The sequence below is a fragment of the Strix aluco genome, chromosome Z, assembly GCF_031877795.1.
Source record: "Strix aluco isolate bStrAlu1 chromosome Z, bStrAlu1.hap1, whole genome shotgun sequence".
Classification (NCBI taxonomy): Eukaryota; Metazoa; Chordata; class Aves; order Strigiformes; family Strigidae; genus Strix; species Strix aluco.
This window is the reverse complement of record NC_133971.1, coordinates 46,765,015-46,782,090: the sequence shown is the minus strand read 5'-3', so window position 1 is coordinate 46,782,090 and position 17,076 is coordinate 46,765,015. Positions and strand designations below refer to the sequence as shown.

At 38.2% G+C, this 17,076-nt stretch overlaps 1 protein-coding gene across 7 annotated transcripts in view; it reads left to right on the top strand.

Annotated features, from left to right (window-relative positions):
- Positions 1-17,076, top strand: part of CSNK1G3 (casein kinase 1 gamma 3) — a 90,517-nt gene that overhangs the window by 51,273 nt on the left and 22,168 nt on the right. For all 7 annotated transcript variants that reach the window (XM_074812078.1, XM_074812079.1, XM_074812081.1 and 4 more), the window contains exons 9-11: positions 11,647-11,732; positions 11,848-11,932; positions 16,707-16,855. In XM_074812078.1, coding sequence (XP_074668179.1) covers positions 11,647-11,732; positions 11,848-11,932; positions 16,707-16,855 — 320 coding nt within the window. The remainder of the gene's footprint in view (positions 1-11,646; positions 11,733-11,847; positions 11,933-16,706; positions 16,856-17,076) is intronic.

Here is a 17,076-nt window from a genome sequence, read left to right as displayed (position 1 = left end):
ATGAGCTCAAGAAATTACAAAATACATATAGAGAGGCAAGTTGTTATTATTGAATGAATAAGTTTAACTGGAAAATGGTGAGTGAGCACTCAAAATGGTCTTTGTTTATTCCAGTTATATAGAGATTTTCTAGTGAAAACAGGTTTGACACTTTTGAATTTGTGTAAATCAGTTGCTTATCGTTGTATGGTAGTCACTACTTAGATTGTTCTCTGAATTGGTTGTACAAAATATTGCACAATACTTGTAGTTCAAAGGTACTTCATGGTAATATGGCAAATGAGAATCCATTCACATTTTCCAGGTAGTAATAAGGTGCTTAATCAATAAAATCAGACCATAGTAGCTTGTGGTTAGCAGCAGTAGCTGATGAAAGGATATTAATGTGTAAAACCATAGACTCATTTAGGTTGGAAAAGAGCCTTAAGATCATTTGAGTCCAAACGTTAACCTAGCACTGCCAAGTCCACCACTAAACCGTGTCCCTAAGTGCCATGTCTACATGTCTTTTAAATACATCCAGGGATAGTGACTCAGCTGCTTGCCTGGACATCGTGTTCCAGTGCTTGAGAACCATTTCAGTGAAGAAATTTTTCCTAATATCCAGTTTAAACTTCCCCTGGTACAACTTGAGGCCATTTCTTCTTGTCCTATCACTTTCTACTTGGGAGAAGAGACTGACCCCCACCTTGCTACAGCCTCCTTTCAGGTAGTTCTAGAGGGCGATGAGGTCTCCCCTCAGCCTCCTTTTCTCCAGGTTAAACAACCCCAGTTCCCTCAGCCGCTCCTCATAAGAGCTGTTCTCTAGACCCTTCACCAGCTTCGCTGCTTTTTGGACATGCTCCAGCACCACAAAAATGTAGTTCAACTTAATGTATTTTTTGTAATAAAGCCATAATAGATTTTGTTTAAAAGATAATAGGCATGTGTGTTCAGTCATTATGCTACTTTAAAAAGGAATTGAATTACCTCGTTTATAGGCAAAATTTTTTTTACTTAATCAGTACGAGGCTCTTCTGTCTACTTCTGCTTTTCTCTTGGTGCCTGCTTTATTCTCAAAATAAATCAGGATGGAAGACCTGTTTAACTTTCTTGACTACTAAACTGACTTTAGGTATGCCTTTTCTGTGAAAATTTAGAGAAAATATATATACAACTACTGTTTAGCGCATTCCATGGCAAATGTAGCTCTATGTTTACAGAATGTTATTCAACAGCACTGCAGGACAACAAACTTGGGAAATTTGCATCATCATTAGGCAAATTAAAGAACGTGGAGTTTCTTCAAATGAAACAAAACCTTTAATTCTTCAAAACAGATAGGAGGAAGACTTAAACAGATACATTTAACTGATGATGAAAAGATGATGTTTTTCTATGTTAACATTTTTAAAGGGTCTTGATTTCTTAAAGCCAAACATTACTTTCTAATTTAAAATTAGTTTTGAATTGTGTTTCACCAGACTTGCATCTCTGCATCCTCTGGCTTCTTTGTTTCTTCACAAAAAAAAAAGCTCAAGGATTTAATTTCATGGTGTGCAAACCAATTCTGACATTCATTGCAGATTTTGGCATGAGTTGATCTTGTTTTCTCTGTGTGGATTCCTGAAACAACCTCAAATTTCTTCATTAAGTAGGGAGAGTAAGAGATGAGTAACCTCATCCTGAGTACCATCACACAACACGTGCAGGACAACCAGATGATCAGGCCCAGTCAGCATGGGTTTATGAAAGGCAGGTCCTGCTTGACGAACCTGATCTCCTTCTAAAACAGGACACCCCGCTTACTGGATGAGGGAAAGGCTGTGGATGCTGTCTACCTTGACTTCAGTAAGGCCTTTGACACCGTTTCCCACAGCATTCTTCTGGCGAAACTGGCTGCTCATGGCTTGGATGGGCACACGCTTTGCTGGGTTAAAAACTGGCTGGATGGCCGGGCCCAGAGAGTTGTGGTGAACAGAGTTAAATCCAGTTGGTGGCTGGTCACGAGTGGTGTCCCCCAGGGTTCGGTTTTGGGGCCACTCCTGTTTAACATCTTTATTGATGATCTAGACGAGGGGATCGAGTGCACCCTCACTAAGTTTGCAGATGACACCAAGTTGGGTGGGAGTGTTGATCTGCTTGAGGGTAGGGAGGCTCTGCAGAGAGATCTGGACAGGCTGGAGCGATGGGCTGAGGCCAACTGTAGGAGTTTCAGTAAGGCCAAATGCCGGGTGCTGCACTTGGGCCACAACAACCCCCAGCAGCGCTACAGGCTTGGGGAGGAGTGGCTGGAGAGCTGCCAGTCAGAGAGGGACCTGGGGGTGTTGATTGACAGCCGGCTGAACAGGAGCCAGCAGTGTGCCCAGGTGGCCAAGGCGGCCAATGGCATCCTGGCTTGGATCAGAAATAGCGTGGCCAGCAGGGACAGGGAAGTGATCTTACCCCTGTACTCGGCACTGGTGAGGCTGCACCTCGATGCCTGTGTTCAGTTTTGGGTCCCTCACTACAAAAAGGACATTGAATTACTCGAGCGTGTCCAGAGAAGGGCACCGAAGCTGGTGAAGGGTCTGGAGCACAGGTCGTACGAGGAGCGGCTGAGGGAACTGGGGTTGTTTAGTCTGGAGAAGAGGAGGCTGAGGGGAGACCTCATCGCCCTCTACAGCTACCTGAAAGGAGGTTGCAGAGAGCTGGGGATGAGCCTCTTTAACCAAGTAACAAGTGATAGGACAAGAGTTAATGGCCTCAAGTTGCACCAGGGAAGGTTTAGACTAGTGTAATGGTTTAGCCCCTGCTGGGGTCTGAGACCAAGTGGCCGCTGCCCCTCCCCCACAAATGGAGTGAAATACAAAGCCCCGATCTGAGATAAGGACAGGTTTAATACAGCAGTGCAATAGCAACACACCAAACAACAACAATAACAGTAATAACAATGAACAGGGCAAAATATCTACCAATATAGCAGTTAGAGAAAACCCGGCTGCGCCAACCCCACCTGGGCATGTGGGCATATGAATAACCCGGCTAGAGCTTCCTCCCCCACTGCTGGGGAAACTTAACCCTATCCTGGCTAAACCAGGACAACTAGATATTAGGAAGCATTTCTTACAGAACAGGTTGTTAGGCGTTGGAATGGGCTGCCCAGGGATGTGGTGGAGTCCCCATCCCTGGAGGTGTTTAAGAGTAGGGTCAACTTAGCGCTGAGTGATATGATGTAGTTGGGAACTGTTAATGGGTTGATGGTTGAACTGGATGATCTTCAAGGTCTTTTCCAACCTAGACAATTCTGTGAGAAAAAAACAGGTGTAACTACGGCTATGTTATGTATCCATACGTAAGATTAACGGTGTGTCTAAAATCCCCTGATTATTAGAAGCATATGGTCAGAAATCACTGAATTGGACAGTTGGCAAAAGATGATCCCAGTCAATTTGTAAGAGTTAAGTTTGGGTACTGCACATCTACATTTAAATAACTTTTAAGTAACTTTTTACATATTCACACACTGCATATTTTTTTTAAGGAAAATGAAAAAAAAAAAAGTGCTGTTTACTGTTTAATGTGTAACTGTCTTGCTTTTGCGTCTGATATATGATGTTTTCATGTACTTTTCTATTCAGCTCTTCACTGATGAGCAAGATTGTTATTTTTAAGTGAAAGTAAACTTTATTAAATAGTATGAATAGTTGTTCCTTTGAAAGATATACTAATGTGCACTTTTGCATAGTGTCTGCAAAGCAATCTACAGAGTTAAAAATGCAAATTTTCAAGTTTGTATTTGATATCTTTAAAGATTATTAGTATTTATTCTAAATGATTTATTCTGTCTGTGTAAGTAGAATATAGTGATAAAAAGCTTATGAATTTCAAGACTTTCAATAAATTGATGAAAGTAAAATTTATGGAAATTATGTAGTGGTTTATTGTAGGTTCCAGATTAAAACATATAGCTTGCAGTGTGGTAGCAGAGTAAAAGTTGGGCTGCTGAAGGTAATGCCTACTTGTAGAAGGAAAGAATGATGAGTAGTAGTAGCTGTCATGGAAAGGAAGACCAAATGGATAATGAAGAAGATTGTGAACAGCTACAGGTTTCAGCATTAGATATTAAAGCTAACAAACCTTTCAGTTTATTGAAATCTAAACTACACTAAAACCCCATCATGTTTCAGAGGTTGATTCACAAAGCATTCAATTATCCCTACCACAGGGCTGCAATTTCAGGGTGTAAGAAGGCCAAACTTAGTGTAAGCCATCTGATACTCATCTTCCACAGTTAGTGACCAGTAGCCTCCAGAGGTTGATTTTGTTAGATACTGGCTACTTCAGAGATGACTTTGCTGTCTTTGCTTGCAACTGTCTACTCACCTATTTTCATGTGAACAGGGGAAAGGAGGGGAAGGGGAAATCTCTCCTTATTACAACCGATAATTCAGAGCATCAAGGTATTATGCTCATTCTGTTTTTTGCATCTTCAACTGCTGGTTTAAGTCTTAGAAAATGTCTCAGAATTAGAAGGTACTGGTTATGTGTTTCAGTAGTGGACAGTTTAAATATCAGTATCCCCATTTTCCATAGCATCATGGTCACTGTGGTTCCTTTACTCATTACAGAAGTGTCTGGTGCCTTTGCAAGTAAAGAAAGATTCCAGTAGCAGACTGCTAGTCACAGAATGATTGAGTTTGGCAGGGACCTCTGGATGTAGTCTTGTTCTACCTCCCTGCTCAAGTAGTGCCACCTAGAGCTGGTTGTCCAGGATTGTGTCCAGACAGCTTTTGAGTATCTCCAAGGAGAGAGACTCTCCAGCCTCTCTGGGCAACCTGTACCAGTAATACATGTTCCTGTGGTCCATACAGTGCAGAAACCTTTCCCTACTTTGTCACCACAATAAGTTGTTACTGTTTTAGTAGTTGCAGTTAGAAGTTTGTCAGATGGGTGAAAGGTTTATTTATTAACTTTTTTATTTCATATTTATTAGAAGTAAGTCATGAGCTTAAACTAACATTTTTTCTGGTTATTGTTTCAGTTGTGTAAAAGTAGGAATATTTTTCCTTTTTCAATTAAACTTATTTCCATGATGATATTGAAACCAGATCCAAGAACTGGCCTACTAGAACACAATTTTGGCTTTTCCTCCACATTAGAAATGAAGTACAGTATGCCACCTTTATTTGAGCAGTTCCTTTAATGTTTGAAAACGGAAGTGGAATCCTATTACAGCAGTATTTACTAGAGTGCTATGATATTTTATAGTTTTGTCCACAACGGTGACAAATTTGTCATGGCTTCAAGTCTTGTTATCATTGATGTCAGTGGGTTTTGAAATTCTTGATAAGAAGCAGTTTATTAATTAAAACAGTATAATAGCATATTCTAGGTAACTTAAATATAATGAAAGACATCCCACCACACTTAACCATCCCAAACTGAATTGTTATATGAAGCTGGCCTTAATTCTGTATACATTCACATAGTGAAAAAAACCTAGGTAGCAGGGTTTGAGCTTCCTAATCACAACTTCTAGAACACAAGTTCCTCAAGTAAAGGAAGCATTCACTGTATTTTTCAGGCATGGTATATCAAGTTGGTGTCAACTTAAGGTGATACAACGAATTTTAAAATAAAATGAGGCTTTTTTAGTCCTCCTTAAATAAAAGGACCACCCCCCCCATATCACTTAAGAAAATAAACCAAAATGTAAAACTGGTAATTGCTTGAAGAACATGATTGAATTTTGAGGGGATTACATGTTTGATATTAACAGAGGAACATAGTAAATGACAATTTCTCCTTCAAGGGAGACTTTGTCATTTGTTAGGATAGAATCTTGATCTCTGGTCGGACAGATTTATTTTTGTCTAGTGTAACTTCTTTAATATGTACTAAAGTTCTGCCAAGTTTAAGTTGTGTATCATGGGTGGTTCTGTACTCCTCAGCCTGATGCAAAGCCATGAGGATGAGTGGGTAGGTATATACTAGCTCCTCTGGCCAAGGTAGTTGTGACAAAGCTAATAGTCTTTTCAGTAGCTTATCTTACTTTACTGTGGTAAGTCTCCGTCTTGCAAGATATTCTCAAATATACAGATAATTCTTAAATGTAGATGGAAAAGGTTTAGAATGCCTTTTTGAAATCTTCACGGTGGTGTTGCTAAGCCATGTAAAGGAGCACAACCTCATGTAATAAATCTGCTTCAATTCAAACTCAGAGCAGTGCTGGTTCTTGACCTATTTTGCAGGAATTTCTTGGGGGACAGAAGTATTTGTCATGATCTCGTAGGTCTAACAAACACTGAATGGTATGAATGGGGCTCTTGCTTTCATAGCTTGTCCTTTATGTGGAGTTTGTTTTTTCTGTATGTTCTGTGATTCCCCTCTGAAAATGTAATATTTCTTTAATTCATGCAGTGGGATGCACAGAACACTGAAGCTCTTCATGCTCTGTTGTCCCTTTGGTTGCAGTCAGTGGCATATAGGATACATTCAGCATTGAAAATACTGATAGTAAGAGAATCTTTTAGGGCAGTATTTTTAGTCTGTAAGTAATTTTCCCAGCAACTTGAATGGTCTGATAGCAAAACTAATGCATATATTACTGTTGCTTGACTATCCAAGGTGTTAGATGACCCTTGTGAAAAATAAGTGTTTTCAGTAAAGGGCAAGACTGTCAGGTTCACATTCTCTTATAGGTTATTTCAAGTATGCATTTTTTTGAACAATAACTTGTTCTACATTAGTATGTATGAATAAGGAAGTAGTTGTCCTTTGATCAAAAGTACATTTTAGGATCCATAGTGTTTAAAACTCTTATAAGTGCATAGTAACTAGAAAGACTTATAAATGTTTGCATATCATTAGTCAAAACTTGCACAAAATTACCAATGCCCGCTCTCTTGAGGTGTATATAGGTGATGTATAGTTACCGAACACTGTATAGCCAATTATTTCAACGAACTTTTGCTCCAGAAACAGACATTTGCTCAAGGGTTTCTGGTAGTTTTGGGCCAAGTTGGGAGTTTGTATCTGGAATAGAATGTGTTTTGTCTATGTGAGAAATAATGTGTCTTTATTCAGATAGCTATTTGAAGGAACTACAAATATACTGCAGCCCTTATCAGCATTTAGCTGGTGCCCTTACTTCTGTAAGGTAGTTTTTCTTGCGGATAAAACTACTCCATGTTTCTTTTCCACTCCTGTTCATTTTCAGGAATGGACAGAGGGATCACAGAAGATGTAGATTCTGACAGGGAGCTTAAGGAAGACAAAAATCTGCATCTGTAAAAGCATTGTAGTCAATGTTATGTATTTGCTGGAAATCTAAATTGGTAATTGTTTGGGGATATCCCTAAATTGAGAAAAACAGTGTACTGACTTGTTGTCTAAGTTATTTGGCTACAGGAAGTGTAGGCACATGAATTTGTAATTATTGTAACATGGCTGTCTCCAGTGGTCTCTGGGGAACAACCAATGTCTTAGAGTGTATTGGTCTTTTCTTGGTAGTGCTTAATTATTGAAGAAGCAGAAGCTAGTTATCTTGCAGTGAATGCCTGACTGTTTTTGGGAAGGAAACAACTCTGCTCTTTAATGCTAATTGAAAGGCCAAATGAAGTCAATTTCTTCAAACAGTGATTATCTTCAAACAAAACTAGAAGAACCCCACCCTTACCTTTATAATAAATCTACTCTGTTATCAGAGCTGCCATATGTTCTAGATTTAAAATCAGTTTTCTAGGGGCCTGTGGTGGTTTAGGCTCTGCTGGGGTCTGAGACCACATGGCCGCTGCCCCTCCCCCACAAAGGGAATGAAAAACAAAGCCCCGAGGCTGAGATAAGGAAAGGTTTAATACAACAGTGCAACAGCAACACAACAAACAACAACAATAACAACAATGCACAGAGCAAGATATCTACCGATACTGCAGTGAGAGCAGAGAAATCGCATAACACGCCCGTTCACAGACGCTCCGGCGCTCCTGCGCTTGGGCGCCAGGATGTGAGGTCAGCATGGTATTGAATAACTCGGCTAGAGCTTCCCCCCCACTGCTGGGGAAACTTAACCCTATCCTAGCTGAACCAGGACAGGGCCAGACTTATTTTATAATCTTAAATCAGCAAAAAATAATTCTAAATTGGATCAACTTTAATGCATTTCTTGTTATAAGGACAGTAAATGTTTGGACCTAAAATTGTATTAGCCTAGATCCTGGAGTTTTTCCACAAACTCAGAGGGAAAAATGTTGTGTGCAGTTAGAGGCTATGCTTTGTGGTGATGACCCTCTAGGAGTCCTAGTAACTTTTACTTGTCACTGAGCCAGCGGTGCAGGATGAAGGACTTTTCCAGACCTAGGACACCTGTAGGAAGTTCACTAGTCTCCTTTTCATACCCACTGAATTATCACTGGACCTCAGGGACAGGACTGTAACTACCTTACTTAAACACCTCTTTTTGTGTTAACTAACCTTATAAATCTGTAATTAGATGAAACAATGCTTCTAAGACAAACTGGGCTAATAAATCTTTGCTTCCTTAACAAAAAGCTCAACTTGAAAATAGGATGTTTTCCATAAAGTCCACATTATTCTTAACATAAACAGTATGGCATACAATGTGCGCTTATGATAAAATTGGCATACAGTGTCATTTTTATGAACCAGAATCATTAACTCAAGATTTGTGATTTTATTCAGGAAGGGATGGTATTCTTTTCCTCAAAGAATTGTATTATATGGAATAATTGTATGTAATCATAAAATTTTTAGTAAGACGACAGACTCCGGGTGATAACTTCTGAGTTTATTTTTGCTGAATTTTATAGACTGATAGTTCAGGATATGTAGATTATCACTTCTCATCTCCTTTGTGATTACAGTAACAAGTCTGTGTATCAAACCAGGTAGCTAATACTGTGTCTTCTGATCCAAATAGATAGCATGTTTCTACTGTTTCAGGATTCCTATAGTAAAACTTTCTTTGGAGGGGAAGGCAGTGTTTATAACAGATATTTACTGAAAGCTGAATGTCTGTTGTTTTAACTGTGTTATGGTTACAGTGTGTGCTAAAAAAAATTAATTTCTGAAGACAGTCTGCTGAATGAGGTACTAATTCTTATTAAAATCAACCTATTTGAATTGAGGTGATTAATTTATCTATAGCTTGTGAACTAAATAGCAGGTATTAGTTTCTTACAGCTTCAGGTGACGTCCTTGAGAGAGAGGAGGCCATGTGCCCCAAAGCTTTGTGTTTGTCATCTTATGATCGCATTACCTTTTAGGCAACAGATCTTGTCAATCTCATTAAATTATGATGCACTAGGATCAGCATCCATCAGCAGCCCTTCCTTCAGCTGATGCTTGAAATCCTTTTGTGTTCCAGGTAGTCCACTGCTACTTTTTTTTCCAGGTTTCAGAGGTCCTTCTTCCAACAATAGGAATATAATATTTTGGTTTCCTGTTTCTCAGGCTTATCTTGAAGAATTCCATGCATAGGAAAGGATATTTACTATTCTTTAATTACTCCAAAGTGATCAGTGAAGAACTCAAATGGATTGTAAATAACAATCCCCTTCCCCAAAAATTAAAACAAGCAAAAAAAATTTTTCACATAAATTCTTGAGGATATCCTAAAAGTGTAGTTCCCACAGAACTATCCTGCAGAAATGTCTCCAATTGTCCAAAGCTCATTAAAAATTAAAAAATCTTCCTAATTAGAAATAATTTCAGAGTAACGATTGAGTTTCTCCTTTCATAGAAAGGACTCTCAATGAAGAGCAATTGAAGAAGAGATTAATTTTTCATCAGCATAACCTGTAGAAGGTGATGCAAAAGAGGGAAGTTACTTTCCCTTAGCAAAGACCAAACAGAACTTTCCAATATGTTTTTGTGGGCCATGCCGTAATGTTACCCATAGATGGACAATCTGTTGTGCCATTGTAACATTTTTGTATGTTTTGCCATCATCTTACCACTGATCTGTTACATAAAACACACTGCATTGCACAAAACGTTTGTCACGACCAGTGTTCACGAAGTACTCATTATCTCCATGTCCACTCTGTCCCATAAAGAGCACAGGATTTCTGCAGTCAATTGGAGTCAAATGTTACTTTCACATACTGAAACCTGTCAGGCACAGAACTCTACTGCTTATTCCTTCGTTCTTCTTAATGTATGAGGTTGCATCAGGATAGCATATGGTCAACAAATGGGATGTTGCAGGATTGACAGGAAATTCAAATAAGACCAGATTGTCTGGAGAGCGCTCGCTGAGGAAGGTGACAGCAATGGACAACAGGAGTGGACACAGTGGCACTGTGGACACAAACAAGAAGAGTGTTGACAAGGGAATTGGAAACATGGAAATGAGTGAAGGGCTAATGATGGTGAAAGACCCTCATATGGCCAGCAGATGTGTGATGAAGGGGCTAAATGTAGCCCATGCTCTGAATTACCTTACTTTTTTCTTTTGCATTTTCTTACTCATTTGCTAGCGTGTGTTTACTCAGTCTTCAAATGAGAAGATGGGGATGGAAAACAAAGTAATAAGTAAATTGTTCTTTTTATATGAAGATTAGGAATTATGTTTCAGATGCAGTGTATTTGTGGCAATAGTTTGTAAGGATCAAATCAAAGCCAGGTTGGCTTTGTTAACTTCCCTGTGTTCAAAATCTAACATTTTTTTTGTGGACTTTTCTGCTCTGTTTCTTTTGCTGTCAGAGCATAGTGGTTTTGTCTTTGTGAAAATACTGAGTAGAAGCAATGTTAATAGTTCATTTTTCTGCCTTGTGTCAGGGAGGAAATCAGAGTTAGAGGTAAATACTACCTGTTACTACAAAACATAATATACTGTAACAGTTGTTTTGACAGCAGTACAGAATGAAGTCAGGTAAAAATGTAAAAATCTGTTTTCTACTAGTCATTTAAAGATTTCTACTGTTCTGTTACATTCAGGTTTCCTGAGAATAGTGGATTTTATTTAAAAATAAAATGGAATGTACCTTGAAAACTTTGAACTTTGAATGCACTGCATTTTGTTTTACTTTCCTTTTTCTTTAACCTTGTGAGAACTCTTTGAAGGACTGCCACTGCTCTACTACAGATGAAAAATTGTAACCATGCCAGACATTGTCTTCTGTAACTTAGCTTTTAAGTCAGCTAGACTTGAGAGCAGGCTGTATGTCCTCTCCATGCTGCTTTCTGATCAAATAATACAACTTCTGAGCCTTCTTCAGTCACCTTTGGCTTCCTCAGAAATTCTATAAAGGGTCCCTCAGAAACCTACTGTCTTTTCCATTATTTTATACAGTAAAAATGAGTTCAATTAAAGCTTTCTTAAATTGTTTCAGGTTCACAATTAATGGATGAAAAAAATATCAGAATTAAAATGCAATTATATATGTAAAGGGTCAAAATATATTTTAACAGTTTCTTACAGAGAGATAACGTGTTTAAAGCACTGTTGAGTTGACTATACCTGCAGTCTGCATCTGCTTTTTTTGTTTTAGCTGTGTTCTCAATGGAGTCCATAGCACACAAGAAACCCCCCACATGCCCAGTTTGATTTCAAGTACTTTATCCCTCCCAATTATTTTTTACATAATTTTGAAGCTAACCATTTACATATTATGTAAAATTACACATATTGAATATTCTAATAATACTTTAATTTCATTACAGAGCAAAGCAGAAGAGATGATTTGGAAGCTTTAGGTCATATGTTTCTGTATTTTCTCAGAGGAAGCCTTCCGTGGCAAGGTTTAAAGGTAGTGTTTTTTATATCTCCCTCTATCCTGTTTTTTCTGCCATGATCCTTCTCTTTTTGAAAGTTTGTCTGCAAGCTGTATAACTTTAGAAGCTTGTTTTGTTCTTGTATCATAGGCTGATACATTGAAAGAACGTTATCAGAAAATTGGAGACACAAAACGAGCAACCCCTATAGAAGTATTGTGTGAAAACTTCCCAGGTAATATCTACTGTTAATGTGTATTGATTTAGAAAATGTAACTGGCATAGATAATAGTTTAATTTTAAGTTTAAAAATAAATGAAATAATGCTTCCAAATATGGGTATTATGTACTATAGTAATTACTATGGTAATAGATACAAGAATTATCCTTTGAAGAAGCAGTAAGCCAGTGCTGGTGTTCTTTAAAGATAGATTCTTCTGAAGGAAACATTAAAAAATTATGATACAGACTCTTAGAGTGATCAACTAGTCTACACTTGGATCTTCACACATAAAATTTTACAAGCCTTTTCAGCTCATATCTGATATCATATCTCTTTTTTTGAACAAACTTCATTAGGAACATCTTGAAATAATACTTAACTTGCAAGTAGCTTCAGGTGTCAATTCTAGTTTTTCTTAAGTGCACAGAGAATCAGTGAAGTATTGGAAAATCGGAGAGAAGCAAATATAACATTTTTTAAAAGCTGAACTAATCAGCTCAGGACAGGGGACACACACATATGACATGGGCACAGTTTTTCCAGAATAAAAGTAAACACCTTGGCAAATAATCACAGTACCATTGATAGGCAAATCAGAGAATAGCTCATGACAAACTGATTTGATTTCCTCTTAAGAAAGAAAACTCTGTCCACAGCAGGCCTTGTGGACAGGAGGCAGATGTTTTATGTCATGAAATCTTAGTACTTTTGCTTTTGATGCTCTTTTTAAATATCCTCACAAGTAACCCTAAAAGCATAATCAAGAATAATCTACTACGGGAAGAAGAGTGTAGAACAGTTTGAAATAGTTAAGTACATCTTTGCCAAATGTTCAACATTTGCAATTGTTGAAATTTGAAACATGTTGAAACTTGAAACATGTTGAAACATGAAATGGTATTCCACAGATATCTATGCTGGATCTGTTCAGTATTTTTGAATGCCCTGTATAATCGAGAATGTTTATTAAACTTGAAAATTATAAATTTGAAATTTGTAGGCTCAGCAGTGGAGTTAGATTGAAAGGATCCTTACAGATTACAAATACTGTCTTAAAATGCAAGGTACAGTTCAATAAATCATATTCAAGGTAGTATATGAAGATAGGGTCAAATCCAAATTAAGAATTACTGAGTATGAAAAAGTTCCTTGGGTAGTGACTCAGTCACAAAATAAATGCAAGTTAAGTGTCATGCTGCTATATTTTTAAAAACAAACAAAAAAACCCTATAGTGAATTAGATTATATAAACAGGATATAGCCTGTAAGATGGATGACTTGCCATTTACTCTCGGTTTTCTAAAGCCTCAGCTGAAGCAGTGTGATCAATTTTGTGGACTGTACTTCAGGAAAATGTATACTATTTTAAGGGTATCTCATAAAGAAGTGGGAGTGCTTGTACGCTATATTTGCTAGTCCTATCACCAGGCTGAAAGAATTTAGATTGGTTTAGTCAAGATTGTGATGGAAAGAAGTTCTGCTGTACCTTTTGGCTGCTACAAACATGAAAGGAATCAGTTTGCTACATCTGCAGCAGGTAGGATGAAGTATTGGATGTAATCCAAATCAGTGAAGTTTAGACTTCAACTCCTGTGTTTCAATATAGTGAAGAGCATGAGAGGATTGCCATTGCCAGGGATACTATGGAGCTTCTTTCACAGGAGTTGTGTGAAAACAAACCAGACCGACAAGGCTGTAACTGATTTGCTGTGGGATAGGGGAGTGCCCTATATGGCCTTTTGAATTTCTTTCCAACCCTGTGGTAAAAATTAGTCCATTATCAATTTTTCTTATGCTTTTCACTTCACTTTCTTCTGTGTATTAAAAAAAATACAAAAAATGAAGTTGACTTCTGTTACAGGACTTAGAGCAAATGCCTGAACATGTGTTTAGTGAATTGACAAAAGTTTGAATGTGGGGAAAAAACCCTGTTCTGGAATATAAATCTTCTGCATCCAGTAATGCATGCATGTCTTGCATGTTAATTTTTATGTAGTTGATAGAATCCTTTAAACGTCTAATTTAAGGTGTATATGGTGCAATTCCTGGAAATAATTATGCATGAGTATCTCTATATATCTAGTGGACTGTTTCCTCCAAATTTAGTCAAGTACATGCTTGTTGACAGGATTGGATCTGAAAATGGAGCGGGGAAAAGATACGTGAACTTGGGAGAACACAAAAGATAAACTTATTTGATAGTACATATGTACATTTCAGAATAAATACATTCTCGTATGTGGAAGTTTTTACATGTCAGATGTCCAAGGTTTTTCTACCTTTTTCTGTCCTTCTTGTCACTTAAGACATAGAATAGAATGAGAAGTACACCAGCTGTCATTTCAATTCTTTTCAGTCAGCCTGCAGACTTGTTTAGCTGTTTGATATCCTTTAAGTCAAGAGGACTCTGTAGTATCTCTGAAAGATTTGTCACATGTGAAATACTTCTTTCATCTGCTGTTCTGTGCAACTGTACTGTCTTTGAGTGTGCAACACTACTGCTGTTTCAAGCCTTGTATAAAATATGAGCAAGGTTTTAAACTCTGGAGTTTCTCCTTCAAATGCATGGTAAGGATGGTATTTGGTTTTTGGAGTCGGTCAGTTGTAGAGATTCAGCTGCATTAAATGGCTCAGTTCCAGGCTTCATACCTCTGAAGACATGCCTTACATGCTTTGATCTCCAGTTTACATTGGGAAGTATGGTTAAAGAGGTCCCTAGCAATGTGTCAACATTTCTCCTTCTTCAAACACTGATCTTGGCTAGTATTGCTGAAGAGTCTTGCTTGTCTGTTGAGCTGGACCTTAGGTGCCAAGGAATTCCTCCTGTGGCACGTTCTTGACAGCACCAACATGACACTGCCTCACAACTTTTTTGTTATCGAACTGGTCTCAAACCTTCTCTATTGTCTTTCTACCCCACTATCTTTGGAAGAGTCTGACTTAGCACAGGTCAGTCTTAGCACTGCCTGTGCACTTCTCAGCCACCCTCTGTCAGAATATAGACTTCTTGCAGCACCTTGTTTGTATGATAAAGTGTCAGCTTCACCAGATTAAGTGGAATGTGATGTGTGGGTCAGGGTGAGTGTGCAGTGATACTGTTGTTCTGCTTCTGATACATACCTCTTCATAGGATCAGTGAGTGCTGGTGGCATCTATTTTTAACTTTTTCTTCTGACTTTCTGGTCTTACAGAGGTGCCTTCTCTTGTACTTTGGGGCCTTTTTGGCTTGAGACTGGGGAATCATTGGTTTTGTCAGAATGGCTTGCCAGTGGTCATTTCCCACCCTTTCATGAACTACAAAGGTTCCTAAACATGTTAGATTTTAAGAGTTCTGTCCATCTGGAATTCATGACCCAGGACTCAGGTTAAGTGCTTCACCTGATTCATACCAGATGGTAAGAAGTTTTTGCAGTGTGATACTTTTTTTTCTCTTTTTTTTTTCCTTTTTTCTTTGTATAACAGGAAGGTGTGGATGGATGCAGTCTGAATGAACCAGAACTTCAGCGTGGTTAGGTTGTTGCTTCCTTCACTCTTTCAATACTTCAGTTGTTTTTTACAATACCTGCTGGAGTGAAGGACCTATAGGACCTGGTCTTTTGTGAAAGCTTGTTAACATTTATCTCTTCTCACCATCTGCTTTTTTTCTGACTGTTGTATTTCCACATGCCCATTATTTCACTGATTCCTGAAGGAGTTACTGCAAATGTGGTCACGTGTCTGAGCAGTTTCTCAATGGGATTTGAAGCTTGTGCTTCATGGGTCCTCCCTTTCAGCCCTTGGATTCCTGAAGTCTTCCATCTATAAGGATGTTTGTTCCTTACAGTTACTGTCACAGAAGCCTTTCATGGTTTAAACCTGTTATCAAGAATGGGACTTCTATATGCCTTGCTCACCTGCCAAGAGGTTTATGCTGGAACTCTTGTCTTAACTAGAAGGTCCTGGCTTCATATCCTTTAATGACTAGGAATGCTCTTTCCTTTTATCTTTACAGGTCTAGGCCCTTTCAGAAATCTCTGTGGTTCTTTCCACCACTGGGAGAATCTTAACTTCCATGTAACACCTACCCTAATGAATTGCCATTTGTGTGCTTACGTGGTATTTAAACAGTGATATTAAACTGGCACTGGTCAGAAATCATTCTACAAGAGCTCAAGTAACCTTAGTACTTCTCTGCAGTGTTTCTGTTCAGGATATTTGCCAATTCTGCTCAACACCTTCACATAACATGATGACTGAAGCATTCAGCACTGTTGCAGCATTCCACAGTCATACTATAGTTCAGCTTAACAGAGCCTACACCTAGTGGTTTTTGTCAGGACAATTGGAGTTGCCCACGTTAGAACATGTGTGTGGATCTCCTTTTAAAGAAAGGAAGGTTACATTCCAGTAACAGGTGGTCTTTGAGACATAGTCTACCCTTTACATTCATATACCCACTTCTTCACCTTTCCTTAGGCTTGCCTTTGTACAATTAATTGACCAAAAGAAAACCCCTGAAAAGTAGAGGCATTTTTCTTCTGCTTTTTTTTGGCACACTGTGCATCAGAGTTGGAAGGTTGAATGGAAGATCTCGACAGACAATGCAAAGGGAAAATTAAATATGGCAGTATATCTTGAAGAATATTATTACTATTAACTAACCTTTCTGGTAATTCACAGATTCATGGTGAACAGATGTTCAGGTTTTATGGTGAGAGGTAGAGGTTGCTTTAAAATGTAGTAAGTACTGTTTTTTGAGTGCCATTATAACAGGTATGGCAATTATGTACATTTCTTATTTATATAGAGGAAATGGCGACATATCTACGTTATGTAAGAAGGCTAGATTTTTTTGAAAAGCCAGACTATGACTACTTAAAAAAGCTCTTCACAGACTTACTTGATCGGAAAGGCTATGTGTTTGATTATGAATATGACTGGATTGGCAAACAGTTGGTGAGTACAATTAAGCTATTAGCAATATACCAGTTTTCTTTGTGTGGTCAGTTTTGAGCCAGTGTTAGTCTTGAGTTTCAGAATCTCATGGCTGCTATTAGAGTTATGAACAGCTGCTATTGCAAACCTGTTTTCAGATGCATTTTCAAATATTATCTTTTGGCTTGAGATTTTTCATATTGAATTCTTTCCAAACATGTACTCTTAATATCAGAGTAAAT